Consider the following 27512-nt stretch of genomic DNA (forward strand, 5'->3'; position numbering starts at 1 on the left):
ACGAGTAAATTAACCCTCAGACACAGCCCACTGAGTTTCTCGCCGGATCTTCTCGGTGGGTCGCGTTTCCGATCCGGTGGTAGATTCTGCGAAGCACGGCTCTTGCTAGGGTTCGTGTTAGCAACGTCGTCAGGTTTGAGCCCCGTGAGCTCACCTACTAGTTAAGGTTCCGCTGTTATAGCCTCTCAAGGCTATCAGCTTAGGTAGGAAAAAAAATCAATAAGAAAGTCGCACAATTACAAATTAAAATCAATCAAAGTCTGTACTGATTTATTACATTTCTTATAATAAACATTATTATAAGTTACAAATACATAAAACAGGTAGTAAATATAGGTAACAAAACACGTGACTAGCGTTAACGGATACAATATATAACACGGAACGTTCTAGAACATTTCAGATTTCCATCAGACAGAGCATAATTCTAATAAAAAAAATTTCTGTAGACAAAACTTTACAAAATTTTCCAATAAATCGAGGCACTTGTCAAGACATAAAGCATTTCTTTTCGACTGGAAAAGGTGGAAACGTCTACCACCAGGAACGCCATTGACGAAATGAGCATAATAATAATATATTATTAGATTCAGTTCAGAGTACTGGCGACTTAAGAATCTTGACCTCGTTATTAGCTGGTTCAAACGCGAACTCAAATTTCTCGAAAAGAGTAAACCTTTGGCTGTACTACAAACCCTGAAGAGATTCAGTGTGCTTAGTGCGAGTGAGTTAACGTTCTCGATAGCGTAAACGTTAACTCAAATTTATATGGAGTTGGAACGTTTGCCGCGATTAGAATGTGATTTAAAAGGTATAACTCTATAACAACTTCCATTGATTTGTACGAATGGAATCCGGTTTCCTTAGTGCGAGTTCCTAACGCTCTCGATAGCGTAAAAGTTAACTGTAATTTGTATGCAATCGGCACAGCGCCCCTAGCGGCAAACGAACGCAAACGTTCCAACTGCATACAAAGTTGGGTTAACGTTTACGTTATCGAGAACGTTAACTCGCACTAAGCATACAGTTGAAACTGCATAAGCGCAAGGCGACAGTGAGTAGGGTACAGCAAATAGACTCCACCGGATACAAAACTACTGCAACTAGATTATCGTCGGTTATACGAAAACAGTTTAATTAAAACATAAAAACCGATTAATTAAACGTAAAGTTCAAAGTAATCTTATTAATTATATGAGCGGGTCGCGAAAACCGAAGAAAATTGTTTTAATGGACTTTTTTGGTTTATTTTAAAATTAAGTTAGTTGTTCCCATTTCAGTAATCTGTAAGATAAAAAAAAATTGCAAATTTTACATCAAAATATTAAAACCTTATCAAAGGGGTGACAATAAAAAAATGAGACAGTAAAAAAAACATACTTAAATTTGAATTACTTAGGTAATTTTACGATTTGAAAATATTGAATTTGGATTATAGTTTCAATTCAATAGTCATTTATTTTACAACAATAATTGATTTAAATATTATAGTAGAGGTCAAGGCACCCAAGCGAAACGCAACCCAACTACACGGTACAATAAAATTGATTTTTGAAACAACAAAAAAATTGAGCACTCACATTACTTTACATACAAAATGTACGTACGTAAATCTAAGCAATAAAAAAAAAACCAATACTCATTTCTTTTTCTTTTATTGCCCTTGTAGGCAGACGAGCATACGGTCCATCTGATGCTGATTGGTTACCGTCGCCCATGGACGTCAGCAATGCCAGGTGCAGAGCGAAGCCGCTGCCTACCTGCCTGCCTGCCTGCTCAAAGTTTTAACTCTAACATCGAACCCAAAAAATTCTCGCAAGAATCAATGAACCGAATAATAATTCGTTTTCGATTTTCATTATTAGCACGTGCTTTTTCCGAGTTCGAAAACCCTTATTGTGTTTTTTTTTCCTAGAAATGTGTCGATACAGATACAAATATTAATCGAGGGGAGAAAAGGCTATTTATTTGGTTTAAGCGACATTTTTGGAACTTTACACAAAAAAAAAGCTTCTTCAGCTATTTGAATGGAGTAAACTTAATTGAAGTTCCATTAAAAACCACCGAACTGTTAATGTTGATACCAAATAAAACGTAACTATGATTGAATATGCAATTTCGAAAAGGGCACATCTCTGAAAATGTAAAATGTTCAGGCAATGAAAAAAAACAAATTATTTTCTAAAGCAGCGTAAAATTTAAAATATTAACTTTTGTGATATATTTTAGTGTTAATTAGCAAATGAAAATAACTGGAATTATTATAAAATGGGTGTAGGTAAGCCTCAAAACTACATGTATATGAAAAAACGTATTTCACAAAATATGCGACATGTGCCCTTTTCGAAATTGCATATTCAATTACAAAGATAAATGTCGCTAAAACTAAATACCCTTTCACCTCTCTATTTACTATTATACAAAATAATCTACACTTTGTCAGCGCAGGCAAATCCAACGCAGATTCTTGTTCAATTGGAAGATTCGCTTCCCAATGTCGAAGTTAAAACAAAATCTCACCGAAATCAATCCGTTATCGCGCCTTACTGGGGTAGGTACAATGAGACGATAACGACCCGCCATTCGTATTTACAAAAAAGTAATCTTTACTGTATCCTCTCTTTTATAACCGTACAACAATTAAAGAAAAAAATTGTTCTAGAATCTTGAAATAGTGATGGAATTTTTTTCCTTATATTGCTTAAATGGGTGGACGAGCTCACGACACAAGCGATGTTAAGTGGTTGCCGGGGCCCAAGGTCATCACTGCGTGAATGCCGCCACTCAGCTTAGAACGTGAGGTCGAGATCTAGTTTGTACGGTATAAGAGTTGCCCTACTCTTCAACTCGGAAGAAGACTCCCACCCGCACTAGCACCCAATCACCACTAAATCAGTAAATAGATGAAAAAAAAATTAAGATACTTTTGGACGTTTGAGCTCATTTGGTTCGCTACCTTCAAAAATGAAATGAAAAAGTACATTTTCAGAAATCAATTTTAACCGAAGAATTCAACGTACTCTCTCATATTGTTTTTTTTTTAAACAATATAAACAGTCCTTATTCACTTTCAACATACGCAGTTTAATAGTACGCATTCGAGTTCATTTGTCTGTAATCATTATTTATATAAACATATACATAATTGTATATAAATATCGTGATGTGAAAAAATATATGTATGTGTGTAGAAATTTTTTTTAGTATCATTGGTCATTTACATTTGCTGGTCGTTTTAATAAAACCCGCATTTCGATCAATGCATACAGCATACGTCCACGGAATCAGCCTGACGAAATTCAAAGTTCGAATAGTCTAGATTCGACATTTAAAAAAAGAACGTTAGCACTACAAAAATAGAATGTATTAAATTTTTTTTTTTTTGTATATTCCCTTTCTTTCCGGCTCTGACTTCCGAACCGACCGGACTCGAACCTCGACTGTAGCGAACACTTCAACGCACGGGGTTTTATTAAAACGACACTAATAATATTATAGTCTATTGATACGCGTTCTACAAGACCGTTTCCTATTTTGGCACTGTACAGTTTTGTTTATAAAAAAAAAGTAATATATATTTTTCGACACTTTTATCTGTACATATAACACTTATTACGAGTTTTTTAAATTGATACAAAAAAGGGACAATCAAAATTTGAAGCTTTGAAGTAAACAATATTTGTTGGGTAAGCTTTTTCGAAGACATATTTAAAAGGACAAAGAATTTTCGCAAATTTTATCTGAAGACAAAACAGAAAAACAATATGTATGTGAAAAGTTTTCTTAAAAACACATTAACATTTTATATTACTTTTCTTTATATTTATCTTAAAGTTATATTTCCAATTCCGATGTCTATATAAACGTTCTTCACAATTCCGTCTCACTCTCACTTGGTGCATATAAAGGATCACATGAGCGAGACAAGTGATCGATTCAGATTATTAAATTTAATTTTACTTAACACAGAGTCCATTATTATAATAGTACAACCATATTTTATTTTTAGGAACAAACAAATATCTATTTTCCTTTGATTTTATATGCGAATCTATTCTATTGTTATATCTAAATACTAATATATTATAGAAGTCACGCGTTTGTGATGCAAATTAAATCAAATAATACTATTTTTATAAGGTTGCCATAGTACTAAAATCAATTTATTTAGTATAATATATAATTTCTACTAAACAAATTATAATTCTACCAACGTCCGTTGGCTTCGTGTCGACGTCACATCCGTTAGCGTCATTAGAATACAATTATTATGCGATACAAAAATAAATAATAGTAATAAATACTGAGGAAAAAACCAATCAGACTAATTTTATGACACATCTCACTTAAATATAGGACGATCTTAACACAATTGATTATATAATATTTAGGCGTTTATTTCTTTCTTTTTAAACTGAAAGACACTCGCTTAAAGAGACCGAACTTGAATACAACAACTTTTTGTTAATTTTTATAATATTTTAGAATGGTCACACCGGTGGATGAATGTTGAGTTTTTTTCTGTTTTTTTTTTTTGAGTTTATGTCCTGGTCCATTTACAGAAGGTTAAGCGCTACAGTGTGGCCAAGTTAACGACTCAACTCAATATTATCGTATTGATAAAAATCCTTTAAAAATCGACCTTAATGTAGGCGACATAAAGTCGAACAGCCTTTGATAGTTGGAGTTCTCCGCGGCTCGAGTTTGACTTTTACATGTTTCAAAGCGGAAAAAACATGGAAATTGATAAAGTGTTTACTTCGCAAATCCAATATAGAATAATAATAAAAACTCCTGAGTACTTCTTGTTATTTAGGACAGATCACTAAAGTAAAATTATCTTTGAAATCAACAATTTTATCTAATAACAGTTAAGTGTGCCAACGTGAGATAGACATGAATGTCTCAGACCAAACTCTGCATAAAACGATATAATTTGTTGGAATAACGATAAATAGCCTCGCGACCTCACTGTCCATTTTGAGGTCAGAATCTCTATAACATCGAGAGATGAAAGGCTTTTAGGTTTAAGCGACATTTTTACAACTTTACAGGAGAGCAATTTAAAGTTAGCAAATTAGAAAAAATATCATACTAAAAAAACTTCTTCAGCTTATTGAATGGAGTAAACTTAATTGAAGTTCAATTTAAAACATCGAACTGTTGATGCTAATCTATACGCCGCGGGACGAAGCTAGTCTAAATAAAGTTAAGCCTAAGTTACTCCTTATATCATCAGCTACCTATCAGTGAAAGTCTCGTCAAAATCGGTCCAGCCGTTCCAGAGATTAGCCGGAACAAACAGACAGACAAAAATGGTAAAAAATGTTATTTTGGTGTATGTACCATAGGCATGTAGTAAAAAGCGGTTATTTTAATATATCAAACAGACACTCCAATTTTATTTATATGTATAGATTAAGCGTAACGTGTGAAGAGGTACATTCTAAGAAGTGTCAAAGGGGACTTCGTAATTGGAAGAGTATATCTGGTCCTCGGACCAAAAGACTTCAGATGATTATTACTAAAGTATCAAGATTATCGGCGCCCTATAAAGCGAATGTCTCCAGCGGGAAATATCTCACATTTCAAAACATTACACATTAACATTCGTCGTGAGGTAATTTTTTTTAAAAGTTTTCTAAATTTCACAAGCGCTGATAAGACCTATAGAGATTCACTTACGATTACGACATAATTTATATTATTTATAAGGCAATTAACGACACTACATATCATATAGTATTATTACAATTAATTTGAGACGAAGTACTTGCACGGAAAAAGTACTTTTATTAAAAGAAAAAAAAAAACTCATATTGTAACTTGATAGTTTTGTATATTTTATTCGGTATGCGGTCCGGCGGCCGATAAGCGAAAAGACTGCACAGCTACCTATTAGACAATAGACACGAGCTTATTACTGTCATTCTATCACATATCTATTTTTTTACAAATTTAGTGTTACATACAGGAAGCTTATATATTGTTACGCCGATAAGAGCAACGCCATCTGTCGTCGAATGGCAGAAGCGAATATCAAAGGAACTAGTAAACTCGAGAACGCTCGAGAAGTACAACGCCATCTATCGTCAGATAGCGGAAGCGCATTTCCTCGACCCGTCAAGGATGTTCTCGATAATTGTTGAGATATCCTATCGACTATAAAACCGTTGCAGAGATACTCGAAGCGAAACAGCGAACGGATCGCCTGAAGCGAATTACGAATTGTAAAGTAAGTGTGTAAGTGTTAAATAGTTTTAATTTGTACTTCGGTAGAAGTTATATTTATCCCGAACCCCAGCGCGTAACAATATATAGAACTAACAATCAACACTACAACCGTCGTTGGTCGGTGAGTCGCTGAGGGGTTGCCAGAGAACATGAGTGCATTACTACAATCTCATCAGAAGTCAACTTGTGTTGCCAGCCTCGTTTTCGAATGTAACCCCGCCGCTCTCATATCGTGTATTTTTTATTTCTCTATCTCTACTCTTTCCTGCAGCGAAGCATTCCCGCGTCCTAGTTTCTGTGGAGGGGCTATAGTGCTATAAACATAGCAACGTCAATATCGCCCTCTTGAGACATGAGGTCCAAGCATAAGTATTCGAGGACCGTATGATTACTTAGCTGCAGAATAGGCAACTTGGTGATACCTGCCGCACCGCTAGCAAGTACATAGCCTAGTATTGCCTCGAGGGATATCTCAGAGCATCAATCGCATTTGTAACGTAACACATACCTATATATAAATATAGATTTATTCATACCAAACATCTTCAGTCGACGGTACAATCACAGACACAAATGCGATGCAGCACATACCGAATAAAATTACAAAAGTTTTTTTTTAGTCACAACAACTTTGCTTACATAAATAAAACTGGTTTCATACTTAGCACGCTAACATTTAACACTTCGATTACGAATAAAAGCACTTTCTCCGTACAAATCACAGTGTTGCCATGAGCACGCGCGGCGACGTCCGCTGTCGCTGAAGCCAGGGACGCATCTCCGCAGAAAGGAAGACGGGAGTCCATTCATCGCAGCCAATTAAATTCCATATCGACTACTTTGATAATAACATGCTTCTATTGTTTTACTTCACGATGGACGTCACTATCGATTGACTATAGTGAGGGGAAACACTACTATGTTTAGTCGATAAAAATCGATACGTGCCCGCTCTTTACTATCGACTATACGATGTTATTTGCAAGCGCGCGTCTTGGTCGATTCCCTTCCGCCGAGCCACGCCCGCACAGTGTTGAATGTCATCTTTTGACGAAGACCTTCAGTTTCAGAGCGGGGTACGATGCGGCCAACATTAGCTCGGTGTCGGCGCGCGGCGTGAGCCTGTGAGCGCTCACACACAACACAATCGCATCCTATCCGGAACACATTTCTGAGTGATCATCCCAAGCTGCGACCTGAAATTATAAAAGTGGCAATAAATTTCTGGTCGACATTTGTTTTTTCTTTATTGCTTAGATAGGTGGACGATCTCACAGCCCACCTTGAGATATGAGTTCTAAAGTCTCCGTTTAGTTACAACAGCTGCTCCGCCCTTCAAACCGAAACGCATTACTGCTTCACGGCAGAAATAGGCGGGGTGGTGGTACCTACCCGCGCAGACTCACGCGAAGACCTACCATCAGTTTGTCATAAGAGCATTATCCCATCTCTTCCCGCGTCTCGTAGAGCGACTAAGGAATTCAGCAGACAATAGCATTCTCCGAGTGGGGGGTCTGGTAAGTCCACGCGGGCAAATACCACTACCCTGTCTATTTCTACCCGGAAGCAGCCATGCGTTTCGGTTTTAGTTTTGAGACGACAGTTACATTACAGTACAATCCAAACATGAAACTCATGTTCAAGTTAGAATGCTACTTTCGAATCGAATGACTGAAGCGACCATTGTTATCGCTTCAATCTCAAAATCACTTGTTTAGGAAACTAAACAAGTGATTTTCAGATTATTTATTTTAAGGAAAATAATACTTTACGAACCTCAATTTAAAATCTATTTCTGAATACTTTCAAAATATAGTTTATTCTTTCTATCACGCCCGCTCATTCGTCTCTACTCGCTCGCTCTCGCTATTTCATTACGTGTGACATTTTATAGACCAAATGAAGAGAGAGATAGCCGATGCGATGTATGAAATTGCATTTCATATGAAAATTCACATGCTACCTATCTGTGAAATGTTCTGTGCCTAATTCGTTGGTGAACGAGTGACTGAGTCAGTGAGTGAGTGAGTGAGTGAGTGAATGAGCGAGTGAGTGAGTGGTTTTGAGTGAGTGGTTACCTGGCAGTCCCTGCTGCAGTACCACTGGTTGGCGCAGCCGGCGCACACGAACTGCGCGTCCCGGCGCCGGCAGCCCTGGCACAGCGGCGCGTCCTCCGCCCCCGCGCCGCCCCCCGCACCGCCGCCCCCCTCGTCGATCACGAGCCGCCCGGACCCGCCCGGCGACCCGCAGGGCTCGCCCTCCGATGCTGGGCTCTCTTCATCGTCCTTATCGAAATTAATATTCATATATTTACATGTCGGAGACGATCATTAGTTTGGTAGCTAAACGAAACGCAGCACGATTGCGGTATCGTCGGAACTTGGCTAACTTCGTGCTACGACAGAGCCTAGCCGATAGAGGCACGCAGACGCTATCACACTTACCAACCAGCGGTGGATAACCTCTCAAGGCTACTTCAACTTCACCCTAACGTATAGGTGAGCTCACGGCGCTCAAACCGGGGGTGTGGCTAACACTGGCCCTAGCAAGAGCCGTGCTTCGCAGAATCTACCACCGGATCGGAAACGCGACCCACTGAGAAGATCCGGCGAGAAACTCAGTGGGCTGTGTCTATGGGTTAATTTACTCGTCGAGCCCTTCGTCCCAAGCGACGAACTTGGCGAGAACGGTGACCGGTGCTTGTGGTAACTAAAAGCACCGTCAATGGATCGGGAGGATCTGTAATGACATCTTTAGGGCGACGTCGACTATTTACCATTCGGTACACAGAATCGGGTATGTAATTTCAACATCAATGTTACCATTACATTACAGCGATGTTTCTAACGTCCTTTCTGGCAGTATAGCTCGGATGAATTCAGTCACTCTACTGTCACGTGTTTGCCCTCCTCGTTGGTCGAGTGGTCAGTGGTGCTAATATTGAAATACTCTCACCAGCTGCACAACTTCTTCAGTCTTGACAAGCGGAGCCTCGGTGGGCGGCGGCGTCGGTTGTACAGGCGTTATCGTTATTTCCCCGCAATTCTATAAATCCATTCCGTTATAAGATAAAAATCGATTGATTAATAGATTAAAACATTTCGTATTCGGTACTGCGTTCGCGATGTTTTGGTATTTTTCAAGATTAAAATATGAGACGGACTTCAAAATGATATGAAATCTAGGTATGTACAGTACCAAGCAATAAACATTGCACATCGATATTTTGGAAAGAAACAGTCATCTATTTTTTTTTGTCGGGCGTTACCTGTGTGCGACCAAACACTAACCATCCTGTATCTATGGAGACTAAATGACAATTAAGTAATATGCGACAGATATAACGCTCTACGAAGCAAAAATTTACCGTCTCTTTCTCACGGTCGATGTGCAATATTTATCGCCGGGTACTGTACTACTTTTATCATTGTATTTATTTAAACATGTATCATTTTGAGGTCAGTTTTGGATATAACCGGTCAAGTCACAAAAACTTGGCAACATTAACGCGTAGTGTTGCCACAGTTACAAAATGTACCATCTACATTTAGCTATTGCAATTGGATGTACAATGCATTATATAGTGATTTTATTTACGAATAAAAAATTAAGGATTTTTCACAAACGTGTATAAACGAAATATGTGCTTATGTGCAAATTGTTGTATTTTTGTGTCATGAACGGTCAAATGGATGGATTGGCATATAATTAAAATGAGTATTGCCATTTTTTAAATTGTTATTTTTTAGTACATTTCCCGAAAATGAATTTCTCCGACACAGTTGAAGAATGTAATCTAGTGGATTGTTTTATCGTTCTCGGAAAAAATATTCGACATAAGTGTTGTTTTTTTTTAAATATATTTTAGCTTATATACAGGGTGTATCATAACGTCTCACGAATCGAAGGAAGATAGAAAAAGTAGTGGCCATTTCCAAATGGGCAACACAAAAAATCCCATTATAAAATTATTATATTTACGGTTTCAAGGGAACACTTACGTTAAGCTACATTCAGGGACCACAAAATACGAAGTAAATAAAACGTATACAAATATATATTTAGATAAAATCGTTTTGCCCTTCCTTCTTCACGAACGGTCTCATTACTACCTGTATAGTTTCAGTTCTGTATTCATGGCAACACATTTTTATACATCTTCAACTGTCTGGAAGTTAGCTTAAAAAACTAAAATTTTGAATAATTTTTTTTTTTTGAGATCAAGGCCAATCAGCACACCAATAAATAATATGATAGACTTATGTAACTCCAGATACAATTATAAAATTATAGCAAATTACTGCCTTTTTAATGTTTATTTTTCATTGTACCGCCGGATTCGTAATATAGAAAAACATTGGATTGCAAATAAATTTTCCAATGAAAGTACCAAAGCTATAAGCCTAAGCGCTTAAAGTACTCACGCCTCTAAAACTCAATACGCAAATTGTTCAGAACTTTGGAATACTGTTAAATCAGTATCTGAAATTATTTAATTCTCGCTAAGCTTATATTTCTGAGCTTTTATATCATTTTGTACTTATCGTAATAATGTAACTTAGTTTCTCGATCAACCGCTAGAGGCGCTGTAGTCGTCACGAAGCGTATCAAAATGGCGGTAATAACAAATTTAGAATACAAGTCGGAGTTACAAAGCCTAAATAGTGTGACGCAGAGGTTGTACCTTGGCCTGACCGAATGTGGGTAACGTTGACGCCTGTTTCCTTTCCGGCGATGTGAGCAGTTTAGCCAACGTCGGCGAGTAACACTGAGACGCGGGTGCCGACTGCTGTAACGTTGGCAACACTCATTCAAGCGTCATTATGCATCAAGCGTAAACAGGCAGGCGAGGTTCATGTTAAACTGCGGAATTGATTTACGATATTTTCGTTCCGATTTCTCTAAAACACAGCTTTTCCTGCTACACTTTTTTTTTTTTTTTAGTCCTTTTGGTGATGAAGTAGTTTAAATACTTTTGAATAAAAACTTTTCGTATTGCCTAACCGACATGTTCAGTGTGTATGCAAATTGCAAATGATGTAAATTTTGAATTAATTTTTTTTTTTTCAATATAAACTCTATCATATTTATACTTAGGACATAATTAACAATAAAATTAAGAAATGCTACTGAGAATTTTGTTTCAAACTCAATTGTTTTCAGTTTAGAAAAAGACTTAAAGATATGAGAAATCGTGATCGTTATTACGTAAAAATTAATAAAACACAAAAAAAAATGTAGCGAAAATAAATTTAAAAAGTTTAGAACAAAAGTATCGAAACCACATCCCTGTGATGTTTAAATATGAATTAAAAACATGAAAATACGTGATTTTTTTAAAATAAATAAATATTAAATTGAAAACCGTAAGAACCAGTAAACAACATAATAATAATAGGTATTAGACATATTTATAACAGGGTAGTTGTAAAATAACGTGTGCTAATGCACCCAAGTCATCCCTTTCGAACAATAATTATGTGAAAGTACTTTTAATTTACTTTAATTGTCGCAATTGCAATAATTTATAATACTATAATTAAATCAAGTTTAATAAAAATTATTATAATTTTACAAATTTAAATCAATATTTTTCTATTTAATTTTCTCTCTTTTTTCTATTCTATCTCTATATTTAACACATTATATAAACACATAATATAAAATTTAAAATAAAAACGTATAAAATCATGAATGAGTAAAATTTCCTAATTTAATAATGTTATAAAAATATTTTTGACGTCGAAAAAGTGCGATCCGTGATTTTTTCTTTACCTATCCCACTATTCATTCAAATATTACTTTATATGTTGCTTTGTGTTTAATGCTCTTTTAGGTAAAAGATAAAAAAAAATCTCGGTTTTTTATATAAGCTTATCATTAATGCGCAAAATGTATCGCAGAAACGTCCTCCTCACTGGAGCTGAATCAAAATTAATATTTAAATTGATTCGCTAAGTACACAACGTACTTTACCGCTATAAGAATAAGAATAATATCGCTTTAATAGTTATTTTTTATTCTATCATCTTTAAGTCTGAGTAAGTATTGGAGGGCAAAGATTTCAGAAACGCGAAATAGAGATATTTATTTCATTCTCTTAAATGACAGTTCGTTAACATAGTTACATCGTTTACATGACAGTTTTAGTGATTTTGAAATTTTCATTTCTAGAAAAAAATATTTAAAGTAATTGTGTTGTAGTCAAATATTAATTTCCGAAAATTTCGTTACAAATTTAAGAATCAACTTTCTTAATTCACATTAACATTAGGGATCAACTTTTTTTATTAATTAATTCCAACATGTGTCGAGTTTGTTTCCAGATTTCCATTTAATCAAATTACTTATTAGAATAATAAGATGAGTATGTTTACAACTACCCCATTCGTTCGTAGCAAAGACACATTTGGTGGGTCGGTTGGATAAAAATTTTCAAATATTTAAAAACTAAAAAAAAGTTTGTGGAAACTTGTATACTAAAATTGTATATTTACACTAAGTTTTATCAATTTATCTTAAAGTGACCTTCTATTAAAGTGTGTATATTTACATTACGTACATAATATAAAGTTTATTTTTTATGTCTAAGTTATCTAAGAAAGAAATAAATAAAAATGGTTAACAAAAAAAAAATTGTTTAGCGATTACATCAAATAGTTATAATATTCAAACTTTGCTCTTTATTATTAGTTTATTAGTGAGCAATAAATCCTTATTCTGATTTAAAAATGAAGAATATAATGTGGTGTCAAATGAAACCAACCAAACCAAATGTCTCAAATGAAGCAAATTAATAAATTATAAAAAAAATATACTTGAAAAGTTACCTTAGTCAGGATCCCGTGGAGGAGTGAATTCTGCTGGGACGAGGTGTCCTGTGCCGTGGTGACGGGCAGCAAGGAGATCTCAGGGTAGGGCGGAGGCGGCGGCAGTCTCGGACTGGAGGCGGCCATCCTCTCCGCTTGCTTCATGTGTTCCTCGTGCCTCTCCTGTCTCCTTCTCATGTCGGGTCTGATGTGCTCCGGCCTCGTCATGGTCTCCGCCGGTCTGGTCGGCAGGATGTTGGGGTTCTGCTGCATGTTCGCGAATTGCACGAGCACGTCCTTGAAGGAGAGACCGTTTGGAATGCCGCCCGCTTGCATCTGCTGGAGACGCTCTAACATCGCTTTTTGGTTCTGTAAAAATTAAAGTAAAACTATATTATTATTATTTTTTTATTACTTAGATGGGAGGACGAGCTCACAGCCCACATGGTGTTCAGTGGTCACTGGAGCCCATAAACATCTACAACGTAAATGCGCCATCCACCTTGAGATATAAGTTCTAAGGTCTCAAGTATAGTTACAACGGCTGCCCCACCCTTCGAACCGAAACGCATTACTGCCTCACGGCAGAAATAGGCAGGGCGGTGGTACCTACCCGCGCGGCCTCACTAGAGGTTCTACCACCAGTAAATGAGATGCATGTGTATTTGAGATGCATGTGTTAATAGGTCGCCAAATTGTGTTACGTTCAGGCACAAGGAAATTACCAATAAGTATTTATGTTAAGCATTTTCTTTAACTTGATTACAAATATAATGAAGCTATTTCATGTATACATTATCACAACCAGCCTGTGCTTGTCGCTTCTGGATACAGGTAACTGTCAACTTACACCACTAAGCTACTGTTTATTATTGTTTTACTTAATCTAAATGTACTGAAAAAAAAATTTCATTGAGATTCGATTTTTTAATGCCAGTAGGGTATTGTATAAAGTAAGAGTTAAGTTTAGGACCATTGTACATTTCAGTGTTTTTTTTTTCATAGTTTACTTTTCATATTATAATGTGTTTTGAGTTTTATGTTTTCGCAAAGTTTTTTTTTTTTAAATGGGAACAACCGAAATACATACAAACAAACGAAATTTAACAGTACATCAAAGTAATTATCTCTTTACGAACATTAAATTCCAACGGGAAAAATTAAATATGATTTTTAAATAACACGCCAAACGGTCATTCTCTAGAACATTGTTGTTCTAGAAGAATTTTTCAAAATCTTCTTCGATGGCATGAAGTAGTTCGCGGCAGGAATTGGAGTCGGCGCTCGGCGACCGGCGCGGAACGAGGTCAAGGATCGCAATTATAAATTAGATTATTGAGTGGCTCCAACTAACATCTCGCATGCGGTGCAACGGGACATTACGTACGCGGACGTGCACTCGATTTTGGACCTTATGGACTGCACGTTTTTCACTAGCCGTAATTGAAGAGTGTTTTCGTTTATATTATATTGAATTTTTTGTGTTCATCAATATCCACATTAGATGTTTGTTGTAAATTTGAATTTCGAATGTTTGATGAATGATTGTATATCGTATTCAATATCGGAATTTATAAAAAAAAAAAACAATTATTGGGCACTAAGCCGTTAAAACTGTCTTAGTTATACAAATAATTATCGTATATAACTATTGAATTGAAGATTATTAAGCAATTTAGTAACATGACGAGAACATTTCCTAGGACTTTTGAACGAGTGCAACGAGACATCTTGCAGTTTTATTCCATTTTCACACACTTTCTCGAATACAAAACATCTAATAATAATACGTGTGCAGGACGAAATAGGATTTTATCAAACAAATAGAATTACTATAGTTGATAAGTAATTACGTAACAAAATGTATAATCTTGAATTATTTAATATGCAATATGTTAGTGTATCAGATCAGAGAATGTGAATAGACCAATAGGAACAATTCGTGGAGCGCTTTCACTACGGTAACATACAGATCAAGGGACCCCCGAAAGTGGCGCGTCGATAGCGTGTCGCGAGATGGGGTACTGAAATAAATATAAAAGGATGGCCATTTATAGGCAAAAACAGTTCTCAGCGAATCTCCGACATAGAAACATCAAGACAGAAACAGTTCCCAGTGAATCTTCGACAAAGAACCATCAGCAAGATAGAAACAGTTCTCAGTGGATCTTCGACAGAAACAGTTCTCAACAGACCATCAAGACAGAAACAGTTCTCAGCGAATCTCCGACATAGAAACATCAAGAAACAGTTCTCAGCAGATCATCAAGACAGAAACAGTTCCCAGCGAATCTCCGACAAAGAAACATCAGCAAGACAGAAACAGTTACCAGCATTTCTCCAATAGTACAGTTATCAGAAAACCACCAGTGAATCAGCTACCAGTGAACCAGACAGTTACCTGTGAAACCTCGCTACAGAAGCCGAAACCCATCGAAAGAAACAGCCGTCTTCTACCAGCGCACAAACAGACAGCAGAAAACCATTATTACACGACTCGGAAACAGCCATACAGACCGGGTCGTGTACATTTCATGGTCCATTCGAGCCGGATAGAGGACACATTTCATTGTTCTTTCGAGCCGGGTAGAAGATTCACTTTGAAAAAAGGAAATTGGAACAATGCCGATAACGCGGTCAACAGGAAGAGGACGGATCGAAACTGAACAGTCGCCGCCCTCAGAAACCACAGCTACAACACAGAGCATGTGGACAGAAACAACCGCGAATACCGTCATGAGTCTGGTAGCCCCCACAACAGAATCATCGTGCGCAACAGCCAACACGGAAGCCACGACGAAAGTCGCAGAGAAACCTGGGAACTCAAAAACAGAGGCCGTCAAACAGTATATAGCCAAACAGAATGACGTGCCAACAAAACAGCGCGCCGGTATAGTCAAATCTGACCGGTCGCGAAACAGAAAAGAACAGAAGATAGCCAAAGCTAGAGAAGAGCTCGCCCGCCTACAGGTGGAGTTAGCAGCCGCCCGATTGGCCACGCTCGAAGCTGGATCTGATGACGAAAACAGCGAATCAGAATACAGTAAGTCAGAACTCGACGAAAGAGTGGGTACGTGGTTGGAAACCCAACCCACAAAAACGGAAAATCACGACCGACAAAAGGAAACACCGGCGGGAGCCTGCGACAAACAAGACTTCTCAGATCTAACCGCAGCAATAACACTCGCCGTCAAAGCCGCCCGCGAACCAAGATACACAGAATTGCCATTCTTTAATGGAAATCACCAAGACTGGCTACCCTTTCGTGCAGCCTATCACGAGACGATGAATTCATTTACAAAAACAGAAAATATAAACAGACTACGAAGGAACTTGAAAGGAAGAGCAAAGGAAGCCGTTGACGGATTACTTATAACAAACGCTGATCCGTCCGACGTCATAAGAAGTCTAGAAGCGCGATTCGGAAGACCGGAAACGATAGCCATAACGGAGTTAGACACGCTACGAGCTCTGCCACGACTAACAGAAACACCAAGAGACATTTGTATATTCTCTAGTAAGGTGACCAACGCCGTAGCTACGCTTCGTGCATTAAATTGCACACATTACTTATATAATCCGGAAACTACCAAAACAATGTTAGAAAAACTCACACCGACACTACGTTACCGATACTACGACTTCACCGCGGTACAACCGAAGGAGGATCCAGACCTGATTAAATTTGAAAAATTCATGAAAAGAGAAGCCGAACTGTGCAGCCCTTATGCACAGCCCGAACAGGCGGGGCACTACTCGCAGCCCGCACAACACAACAGACGCACACAGAACGTGCACATAGTCAGTGAGAAGCCATCACGAGCTAAATGTCCGGTATGTAGCAACACTGAACACACCACAACAGACTGCTACATATTCAAGAAGGCAGACTCAAACACAAGATGGAACATCGCTAAGAATAAACACCTGTGTTTCCGATGTCTTAAGTATAGAAATAAAACTCACAACTGCAAACCGAACACGTGTGGCATCAATGACTGCAAATACAATCACAACAAGATGCTACACTTCGACAGAAAAATTGAAAAAACAGACAACAGTGACAAGGAAACAACAGAAAACATTAATTCCGCTTGGACCGGAAAACAGAAACAGTCCTATTTGAAAATAATCCCAGTCCAAGTACAAGGCCCGATAGGCACGGTTGATACATACGCGCTGCTCGACGATGGATCAACGGTGACACTAATAGACGAAATCATCTGCAAGAAGACTGGAATAACAGGACCAATCGATCCGTTACACATACAGGCGATTAACAACATAAAATCAACGGAAACAAGATCCAGAAGAGTCAACCTCACGCTCAGAGGCCTCAACAGTCGACAAGAAATAATACAAGCGAGAACAGTTAACGACCTACAAGTAACGGCACAAACAATACCAAAGAAACAGATAGATGAGTATTCGCACCTACGAGACATCAGTGACATCATCACGTACGAGAACGCGAAACCTGGAATCCTGATTGGCCAAGACAACTGGCACATGTTACTAGCTTCGAAAGTTAGACGAGGCAACAGGAATCAGCCAATAGCGTCACTGACACCTCTAGGCTGGGTATTGCATGGAGGTCGCACTCGTACCCTAGGCCACCACATAAACTACATAAATCATGCTAGCGAAACCCAGGAAGATGATAAAATAGAAAATCTGGTAAAACAGTATTTCGCTATGGATGCGCTATGCATCACACCCAGAAGACCAAAAACAGACCCAGAGGAACAGGCGCTTCGCATCCTCAACAGCAATACAGTCCACACAACAGATGGAAGATACGAAACTGCTCTGCTCTGGAAAACAGATAATGTCAGTCTACCAGACAACTACAATAACTCGTTAAAACGACTGATAAATATAGAAAACAAACTTGATCGTAATCCGGAACTGAAACAGAAATACACAGAACAGATGGAAGCACTCGTCGCGAAAGGCTACGCCGAGCCCGCTCCAAAAACAAAAACAGAGAACAGAACGTGGTATCTACCTCACTTCGCCGTCGTGAACCCCCTGAAGCCGGAAAAACTCCGAGTCGTCCACGACGCCGCCGCCAGAACAAGAGGGGTAGCTTTAAATGATATGCTGCTTAAGGGACCGAACCTACTCCAATCACTGCCAGGAGTGATAATGCGATTCAGACAGCATAATATAACAGCAACAGCAGACATCAAAGAGATGTTCATACAAGTAAAATTGAGACCTGAAGACAAAGACGCGCTCCGTTATCTCTGGCGCAAAGATCAGCGAGATAACAAGCCCCCAGAAGAAAACAGAATGACCTCGTTGATCTTCGGGGCGTCAAGTTCTCCTTCCACAGCAATATATGTAAAGAACTTGAACGCCCAGAAACATGAAGCCACGCACCCGGAGGCGGCAGCCACAATACAGAACAGACATTACGTAGACGACTACTTGGACATTTTTAAAGGTTTAAAAGATGCAGTACTCGTAACAACAGACTTTCGTCGAAAACACGAAAGAAAGCCGACCTCGAAGACCTTCTGGATCGACAGTGAGATAGTGTTAAGATGGACAAGAACGGAATCACGCTCGTACAAACCATACGTCGCCCAACGCCTGACAGCTATAAACAGTTCAACAATAAACGAGAGGCGATGGTTACCCACGAAGCACAACGTAGCCGACGACGTGACCCGACACGTCCCAATGTCGTACCAGAATGAACATAGATGGTTCAGATGGACAGAATTCCTACGCCAACGACAGAACTCCTGGCCGACGGAATCGGCGTCAGAAACTACAGAACCGATGGGTGAAGTAAACATAGCAGCTGCAGTACCGGCGGGAGCTTCATGGCCGAGGCGTCGCCATGAAAAGTGGAAGTGCCAGCCACGAAACACGCGCATGCGAGGGAGAAATAATAGCGATATATCCAGGTCCCGACAACGTGGATCGTACCGTAGACATCAAAACCAAGTTCTACGGAGACCAGTAAGAAAACTACTGATCCTGCCCATCGAAGAATACCATCCTGCACCGAGAAGAATGCGACGGACTCGCACGGCGGGAGTAATGTGCAGGACGAAATAGGATTTTATCAAACAAATAGAATTACTATAGTTGATAAGTAATTACGTAACAAAATGTATAATCTTGAATTATTTAATATGCAATATGTTAGTGTATCAGATCAGAGAATGTGAATAGACCAATAGGAACAATTCGTGGAGCGCTTTCACTACGGTAACATACAGATCAAGGGACCCCCGAAAGTGGCGCGTCGATAGCGTGTCGCGAGATGGGGTACTGAAATAAATATAAAAGGATGGCCATTTATAGGCAAAAACAGTTCTCAGCGAATCTCCGACATAGAAACATCAAGACAGAAACAGTTCCCAGTGAATCTTCGACAAAGAACCATCAGCAAGATAGAAACAGTTCTCAGTGGATCTTCGACAGAAACAGTTCTCAACAGACCATCAAGACAGAAACAGTTCTCAGCGAATCTCCGACATAGAAACATCAAGAAACAGTTCTCAGCAGATCATCAAGACAGAAACAGTTCCCAGCGAATCTCCGACAAAGAAACATCAGCAAGACAGAAACAGTTACCAGCATTTCTCCAATAGTACAGTTATCAGAAAACCACCAGTGAATCAGCTACCAGTGAACCAGACAGTTACCTGTGAAACCTCGCTACAGAAGCCGAAACCCATCGAAAGAAACAGCCGTCTTCTACCAGCGCACAAACAGACAGCAGAAAACCATTATTACACGACTCGGAAACAGCCATACAGACCGGGTCGTGTACAATACGCTATAATAACGCGTCGCATTCCCTTAAATTCCTATTAAAATTTATTTTTATTAAGTTGTCTCTAATCAACAACTAATTACGAATAAAAAAAGACACTGTCACAATATGAATTCGACAATACAACAATATAATTTATATTATTTTACTTTTAATATAGATAACAATTTGCAATAATGTTGAATGTTGAATGCAACTCACCATATCCAAGTTGTTAAACAGCATATTCAGGTTGTTCAAGTTGCTCATGTTGTCGATCTTCGGCGCGATGGGTCTCGGCGCGTTCATCATGTTGGGGTTCAGGATGGACTTCATCCGGCGTCCTCTCCGCGGCGTGATCTCCGGGTTCCGCTGCCGGTAGTCCGCGATTATCGACTTCACGTCCTTGGTGGGACCCTGGCGGCCCATGGGCAGCCCGAAGCCGGGCAGTTGTCCGTTCATGTCCCTCGGGAAGCCCGGTAACGGCCCGGGCATCATCATCTGCGGGAATACTGGCTTCGGCATCGATTGCAGGTGGGCCTTGTCGTACGGCGGGGGCAGGCCGGTGAGGGGGTTGAAGTGTGACGTCACCGGCATCACGGGGCCCTGCATCATAGGATTAACTCCTCCGGGCGGTTTTATGGCTAGGCCGGATATTTCGTCGCTTTTGTCAATCGCCAAGTTCTTGGGATGGTTCAGGTAGTCGAAGGGGTCCGGCCTGTCTGAGCCGTTCACCTCGGGCGCTTTCTCGAAGGACAATACCTGTTTTCGCCTCAGCAGCCTCAGGAGGATCTCTTCCTTGACCTTCTTCAGGTGTAAGATGTTATTCCACTCGTGTTCCTTCTTCTGTGCTAGTTCTCGTAGCGTCTGTATCTCCGAGAGAAGTTGCTCCGTGTGCCTCTGTATTTCGTCGACGCTGTTCTTTGTCGCAGTCTGTATGTAGTCGTTAATCATAGTGTCATGTTGCGGGAAGGTCTTCTCTACTTCTTGACAGAGCTTCTTAGGGGGGGACTCGCTTTCGGCTTCTTCGCTTGAACGACGTTTAACGCCTTGCTCTTCCTGTAACAATGGATTAGTTATTATAGTTTTAATTCATATTCCATTACTTTAATGCGTATATTGCTTTATTGCGAAGCCAATTCTTCATATTTTGATTATTAAGATATTGAAATAAAATCCATTTCATAAATAAAGTTTCGAAACAATAATAGGACGGTACATCTTGTTTTTGATGAAAAAAAGCAATTTTTATTTTTAAATTAATTCCCATTATGTAGTACGCCTTTACCAGACACTTGTTGAATCATTGGAAAATAACGCTAGGTTAATTTTTAAAATATACAACGCTTGTATCTATTCCACGGTTTATGGTCATCAACAATCTTATGGACATCTTACGTTCCTGAAACCGAAGTCAATAGTGACGGTTCTGAGAGGATAATAATAATAATTTGTTTTCTACTTTTTTCCTTCCTAGGCTGATAGCCTTGAGAGGCTATGTCAGCGTAACCTAACAAACTAGGTGAGTTCACAGGGCTCAAACCTGACGACGTTGCTAACACTAGCCCTAGCAAGAGCAATGCTTCGCAGAATCTATCACCGGATCGGAAACGCGACCCACGGAGAAGATCCGGCGAGAAACTCAGTGGGCTGTGTCTGTGGGTTAATTTACTTGCCGAGCCCTTCGTCGAAAACGACAGGTTCGACGAGAACGATGACCAAAGTATTTTACTAATGAATTATAATAGCACACACAAAATTAATTGTGAGGATGAAGTGGCAAAGGCGCGCTCTTGACGGACGACCAGACGAGCGAACAACTTCAACGCGAGCGATCGACGGCCGTCTGGTGTAGTGGTAAGTGACATGGTCACTACACAAGGCGGTCGCGGGTTCGAATCCCGCCAAGGGAGGATATTTGTATGATAAATATAAAATGTCTTTTTCGGGGTTATGGATGTATATTAAATATATGTATGAATATTATAATCATTTTACATTTATTTCCGTTATCTGGTACCTGTAACACAAGTTCTTTACGAACTTACCACGGGACCAGTTAAGGGGGCGTGATGGTTTTAAAAAAAAAAAAAAATTGGCTGAGGGCGCAGGTATCGTCTTGATTCGAGCAGCGCAAATGGTAAACCTTCAGCAGTGCGGGTCTACGTCCCACATTGAAAGGGCGATATATTTGACTGGCGATACGCGAGGAAGAACTAGACCAAAATGAAATTAGGGCTCGAGCTTCCGACTGTTCAGTCGCGATGAAACAAACAAACAGACATATAGACAAAATAGATAACATTCTTTATAAAAAAATATATATTTTATTTTAATACAGATTTTACTTGAATAGACTATTTGAGGCTGGCGCAGGTCCAGGAGACAGTAAAAACGCAGTGAAGATTATCGACGGAAAGAAGATTGAGTGTTGCTTTTTTTTATGATTGAAAGATTACTGGTGGCCCGAAGGCCTTTCCAGTTTCACCAGGACAGGTGGGCGAGCAAATGCTCAGCCAGGAGGGGTGGGATTTGCTAACAACTGCCCGAGCACCTCCGAAGGAGACCTAACAACTCAAGAGCAATTGCTTCGCGAATGAATCTACTACCGGATGGGCATCACGACCCGCTAAGATCCGGCGAGAAACTCAGCGGGCTGATGAATGGGTTAGGTTGCACGTCGACCTCTTTGTCGAGTTCGATGAGTACGGTTACCGGAGTCCCTAAGCCTGCTCCTAGTGTTAGAGCTGAAAAAGTCTTATGCAAAGATTATTGGAGCTGATGGATCCGTAAGGACGTGTCTAGGGCGTCGACGGTGACTGGCTCCTGCATGATCAGGATTCGGGGAGTAGTCAGCGGCGGCAACGATAAGGCGATTATCATGACGCAATTGAGTGTTGCTGTTTTAAGTTAGCTTTTATGGGCTTACGTACAACCGCCCGCAAAAAGTTGAAGTGGGTTCAAGTTCATGTTAACCCACCAGTATACTCGATGTTGTTTTGAAAGTTACCGTCTTAACTATCTCTGTTATACAACCAGAGGTAGGAAACGTGAAAAAAATTTTGAAACTGAATGTGGATTTTTGTTTTGAATGACTGAATGATTTATTTTATTTCTGACAACAATAAGTCCACATGTGTACATAGTATCATTGAAACATACTTAAAATTAACAAAAGCAATCAAATTTTGTTTTGTCATATTTGTATGTGTTTTGTTGCTATAATATTTTGTTTTGTAATATAGTCATACGTAACTAATTTAGTCAACAAAACATGTTTTTAAAGATATCATCAAAACTACATATAAATTGGGTTAAATACAAAGATCAGCATTTTTTTTGAAAGATTTTTTTTCCAAATTAAATTTAGTATATGACTTTTTTCTGTTTGGGTTAAGTTATTCTTCCTGTTACAAATTTCAAGATTATACCTCAAATCTAGTTTCTTACCTTAATATCACCGTTGAGGGGTTGAATTTTTGGCTTGTAATCAAATTTGTGTTCAGTTTTCTCCTCTATCGGTGCAGTCTCTGTCATATCTACATCAGGCTCCGGTTCTTGAGACTTCGGCTCCTCAATAATCGGTTCCTCTTTTATTTCAACCGGAACCTATTTGAAGAAATGTTACTGGCTTTAAAATAACTATTGGAGTGGGTAATGCAAATGAGAAAGGTAACCGACCATCATTGTGGATGAACCAAAGTGACCTACCTTGTTTCTGATGAACTTAAATGGCAAGTTGGCCGTGGAATAGAGATTACAATCTAATGTATGAAAGTGGCTTACTGGTGGTAGGACCTCTAGTGAGGCCGCACGACTAGGTTCTACCGTGAAGCGTTTCGTTTTGAAGGGTGGGGCAGCTGTTGTAACTATACTTGAGACCTTAGAACTTATATCTCAAGGTGGGTGGCGCATTTACGTTGTAGGTGTCTATGGGCTCCAGTAACCACTTAACACCAGGTGGGCTGCGAGTACGTCCACCCAAGTAAGCAATAAAAAAAAGGTGGGTCATTCACCTGATACCTGTGGACACCAGTAATCACATAATCTCGGGTGGGTCTTGAACTCCTATGTTATATATCTACAGTAATTTTTATTCATAGATACATACATTATCAGCCTATAGCAGCCCACTGCTGGACATAGGCGTCTTCAATTGCTCGCCATTGAGCACGATCCTCGACTTCTCTCATCCAGCTCCTGCCAGTCACCAGGAATGATGATCTGCATCATTCCTGGTGCAGGGTGGCTGGCAGGAGCTTAATTTATATTCGAAAGTTCGCAACTTTAAAGATGTATACATTGGTTAACTGTCTGTTAGTTTGTGCATGGAATCAATCCTAGTTTGAAGAAAAATATATTTGCTGTATGTACTAATTGGCTTTGATGTCTAAGGTATTACAGTTAAATGCTTATCATTTCTGAGTTCATTGACCCACGTAAAAGTAAGCATTTCATGTATTTACTTGTTCATAATCTATGCATTCACAAATGTTTTTTTTTCGTTTAACTTGAAACTTGGTATAGTTATTTTTGTTATTTCAAGAAAGGTATTTGTCATGGCACTGTACAAGAGGTAGTATAGTAGGACTTTCAATGAATAGGTGAATTTCATACATTTCGCAATAATCACAACGAGATAGGAAGCAATAGTCTATACCAGTGGTTCCCAAACTTATTTTGTCTGCTGCCCACTTTGAGAATATTATTTTTTAACGCCCGCCATTTTTTCACCTACTTAAAAACCACTATAGCGATAACTCAGTCGTTATCTAAGAATCTTAGATGAAATTACAAATCGCCTCCCAAGCCTCTACACAACACCCCCATTTTTTTCTGGGTCTCTTACCGCCCCCCATTAAGCCTGCAGCGCCCACAAGGGGGCGTTATCGCCCACTTTGGGAAAGGGTGGCCTATACGGACAAGTTTCCCTACAATTTCACTGTTTCAATTTACATTAGAGATCTACTTGTGCTGCAGGCAGATGACGAGAGTGGACACAAGCTATATAGTATTTGGCAATGAAAACACTATTACACAACTATTTTTAATATATAATTAAAACTTTCACTGTCTGAAATTCCAGTTGTATGATAAGGACTCACAGTAACAGCAGGTGCTACAGGCTCTGGTTCAACGACAACAGTTTTCTCTTGCTCTTCAGTCACTGCAGGCTTGACTGTAGAAACATCCTCAGCTATTGGCTCAGGGTTTTTTGTTATAGTCTCTACAGGATCTTCTACTGGTAAAGATGACAAACTTGTTTCTTCGTTTATTTGTTCTGTTAAATTATGATAATATTAATCATTACAAGTTCAGTGTATCTTTATTTACATTTACTGAACTTTTAGCTCAGTGTTATGTGGTTACAGAAGCCCTGATAGAATAAGATCTGGTTTATTTTCAAAAAACATATCCACTATGTCCAGCCTTAGAAAAATGGAACCTGCGTCCAGAATTTTAAAACTAGTAGTTACTTCACTTGATATGAATCAACCAGGCCTGTTCTATCAAAACATCTTAAATTTTTTAAACTCAATTCTGCACTATTTTTCATAACATTTCTTTTATTGAAAACTCAGCTTAATAAATTACGTCATATAACAAAGTTTACAGATATTGTTTAGAAAAATTTACTACTACTCATTCTGGGAACTTGTGTCATGAGAATGGTTTAGTACTTTTTAAAAATAAAGTCGACTTTAATAATGTTTTTTTTCAACAGTAAATCTTCTTCTTTTTATTTCAATATGGCAAATGGCTTTTTCAATGCCATTATTCTCAGCGTTGAGCTCAGTTTTTACAGCTGTAGATCTCTAGAAAGTGACTAGGACATAGTTACTAAGTACCACAATTACACAGAGGAATTACAAGAATTAATTAAATTTTATATAAATTTTGGCAAAATAATTAAAGAAAATAAGATATCTATAACCTAATATGATATAATATGATGTAACAAATAATAAGATGTATGGTTTGTTATTACAAGAGAGAACATTACAAAGATCACAAGGAAAAGGAGCCTTGAATGAAGTAAGAAAATACAATGGAGAAGAATCAAACACAAGACAACCAAAAAGGATATGGTCTATGTCACCAATATCTGCACCGTAACGTGTAATCACCCCCATAATCACTGAATAAACATCTTTCTTGTTTTCCATCAACGCTCAAACAACAATTGAGTCGACTATTATCAAAGCCGGCAATGTGACTTTTGGACAATTATTGGTAAATCAGAAAAACGAATTATTAACTTTGTATTCCGTTGGCAGTCACAAAACTCTTCTGAACGACATCTTAGATAAATAGCAGGTTAAGTATTAACCTTTATTTAATGCAGGTTTTGAACCGTATTCTTTGAAGGAGACGATTATATTCAAATCAATCTGTATTGACATATCAATAAAAAATTTTTGTCCAAATGCACAGATTGCCACCTTTGATAATGACGACTCAATTTTAAGTGCTAAATTTTTTATTACTATACTTGGCTATTTAAGATTAGGTCACCATTAGAAATCACTATCTGAATGAGGAAAAAATATAATCTTGGGAGTCAAATATTAATTAATGTTTTTAATAATATACAGTCCTAAAATGTTATCACTTCATTAAATTACATCTTTCTAATTTTATTTTGCAAAAAACGGTCTAACCTAACTTCCGATAGCCTTTTGTGGTTGACTTTCGAGACATGCTTTAATTTGCAAAACTATTCTGAAGATATTTTTCTAACCATTTCTTTTACCAATAATAAATAAATATAATAACGCCAAAGCCTGTTCTTTTTATAGATTTCCGAGATGTTGTAGTTAATTTAATAAAAAATAGAACAAACCATCAGGTTCCTCATTCTGCAATACAACTGCTTTATCACACTCTTCAATCTCCAATGGGTTTACAATCTTTTCTTTGGCATTTTCATCACAGATTCCCGCCTTTTCTTCAGAATGAGGCGCTTCGACTCCTTCCTGTTCTTTCAATGATTCTGTATTCGTCAAAACTTCGTTAATTACTAAGGGATCCACATCGTTTTCTCCGCTGGTCACAGTTGGCGGCGTTTCCACGACACCGGCTTGATCCTTCGGAGGTACTGTTTTCAAACTTATATCGTTCATGTTTATTTACATATTTCCGAATCACTACTCACAGCACAGTCACCACGCCACCCGCAGGTTCAATGACTAAATTTACCATGGTGAAAAAAAACATTTACTTTCAACGATCTACACTGTGAACGAGTCCGTAAGTTTTATTTAAATAACTAACGTTCTAATCTACGACAATGTTTTTAATTTGTTTCCCATATTGGGCAGTATCACGATGCGCTCGTAATTGCAGCCGTGAACTCAAGGGTCATTGTGACTCTTTCGACCAAAAAACCGACATCGCATTAACTTAGCACAACAACACGACACTGTTCATTATGTTGTTTTTATTTTAATTTGAAATTATTAAAGTAAATTGTTCATTTTTCATTTACACCAATGTAACAAAATAACGCCAATGCGCTGGAAAAGAATGCAAATCGCACGCGAACATTTTTTGGAAGGGCTGCCATGTTTAAATTTAAAAATTCTACGTTTTGGGGGGCCATTGGCGTTTAGTTTGCATTATGTGGTATAATTTCTACTACTAGCTTTCTACTTTCGTTTTAATATCTAACTGTTTTACCCAATTTGCTAAAT

General features: G+C 38.4%; 2 protein-coding genes across 5 annotated transcripts in view; one reads left to right on the forward strand and one right to left on the reverse strand.

The window, feature by feature from the left end:
* Positions 1–7468, forward strand: part of LOC101736611 (GATOR1 complex protein NPRL2) — a 78644-nt gene extending 71176 nt beyond the window's left edge. The window contains exon 8 of the mRNA XM_004923594.4: positions 7299–7468. Within this exon, the coding sequence (XP_004923651.2) occupies positions 7299–7362 (64 nt within the window). The 3' untranslated portion in view covers positions 7363–7468. The remainder of the gene's footprint in view (positions 1–7298) is intronic.
* LOC101742722 (titin) lies at positions 257–27499 on the reverse strand. 4 transcript variants are annotated; one of them, XM_038012305.2, is made up of 9 exons: positions 26663–27499; positions 24924–25099; positions 23269–23427; positions 20041–20877; positions 13065–13412; positions 10919–11020; positions 9190–9279; positions 8313–8519; positions 257–7430 (listed from the first exon to the last, which is right to left on the reverse strand). In XM_038012305.2, exons 1-9 carry the CDS (start codon positions 26940–26942, stop codon positions 7389–7391), a joined length of 2241 nt encoding a protein of 746 aa, XP_037868233.1. In that variant the 5' UTR covers positions 26943–27499; the 3' UTR covers positions 257–7388. The 4 variants fall into 4 exon arrangements, with proteins under 4 accessions (XP_037868233.1, XP_037868232.1, XP_037868234.1 ...); XM_038012304.2 differs by having other exon boundaries at positions 10919–11023; XM_038012306.2 differs by lacking the exon at positions 10919–11020.
* Positions 27500–27512: the final 13 nt, after the last annotated feature.

Source organism: Bombyx mori, chromosome 8, assembly GCF_030269925.1.
Source record: "Bombyx mori chromosome 8, ASM3026992v2".
NCBI classification, from domain to species: domain Eukaryota; kingdom Metazoa; phylum Arthropoda; class Insecta; order Lepidoptera; family Bombycidae; genus Bombyx; species Bombyx mori.

What these genes read in the sequence shown, in the direction of transcription:
- LOC101742722 (XM_038012304.2), bottom strand. Translation starts at nt 26,942, where the DNA reads ATGAACGATATAAGTTTGAAAACAGTACCTCCGAAGGATCAAGCCGGT. An exon ending in GCAGAATGAGGAACCTGATG is followed by an intron (nt 25,100 to 26,662) that starts GTTTGTTCTATT and finishes ATAATTTAACAG; the next exon opens with AACAAATAAACGAAGAAACA. An exon ending in CCACATTCGGTCAGGCCAAG is followed by an intron (nt 9,280 to 10,918) that starts GTACAACCTCTG and finishes ATGGATTTATAG; the next exon opens with AATTGCGGGGAAATAACGAT.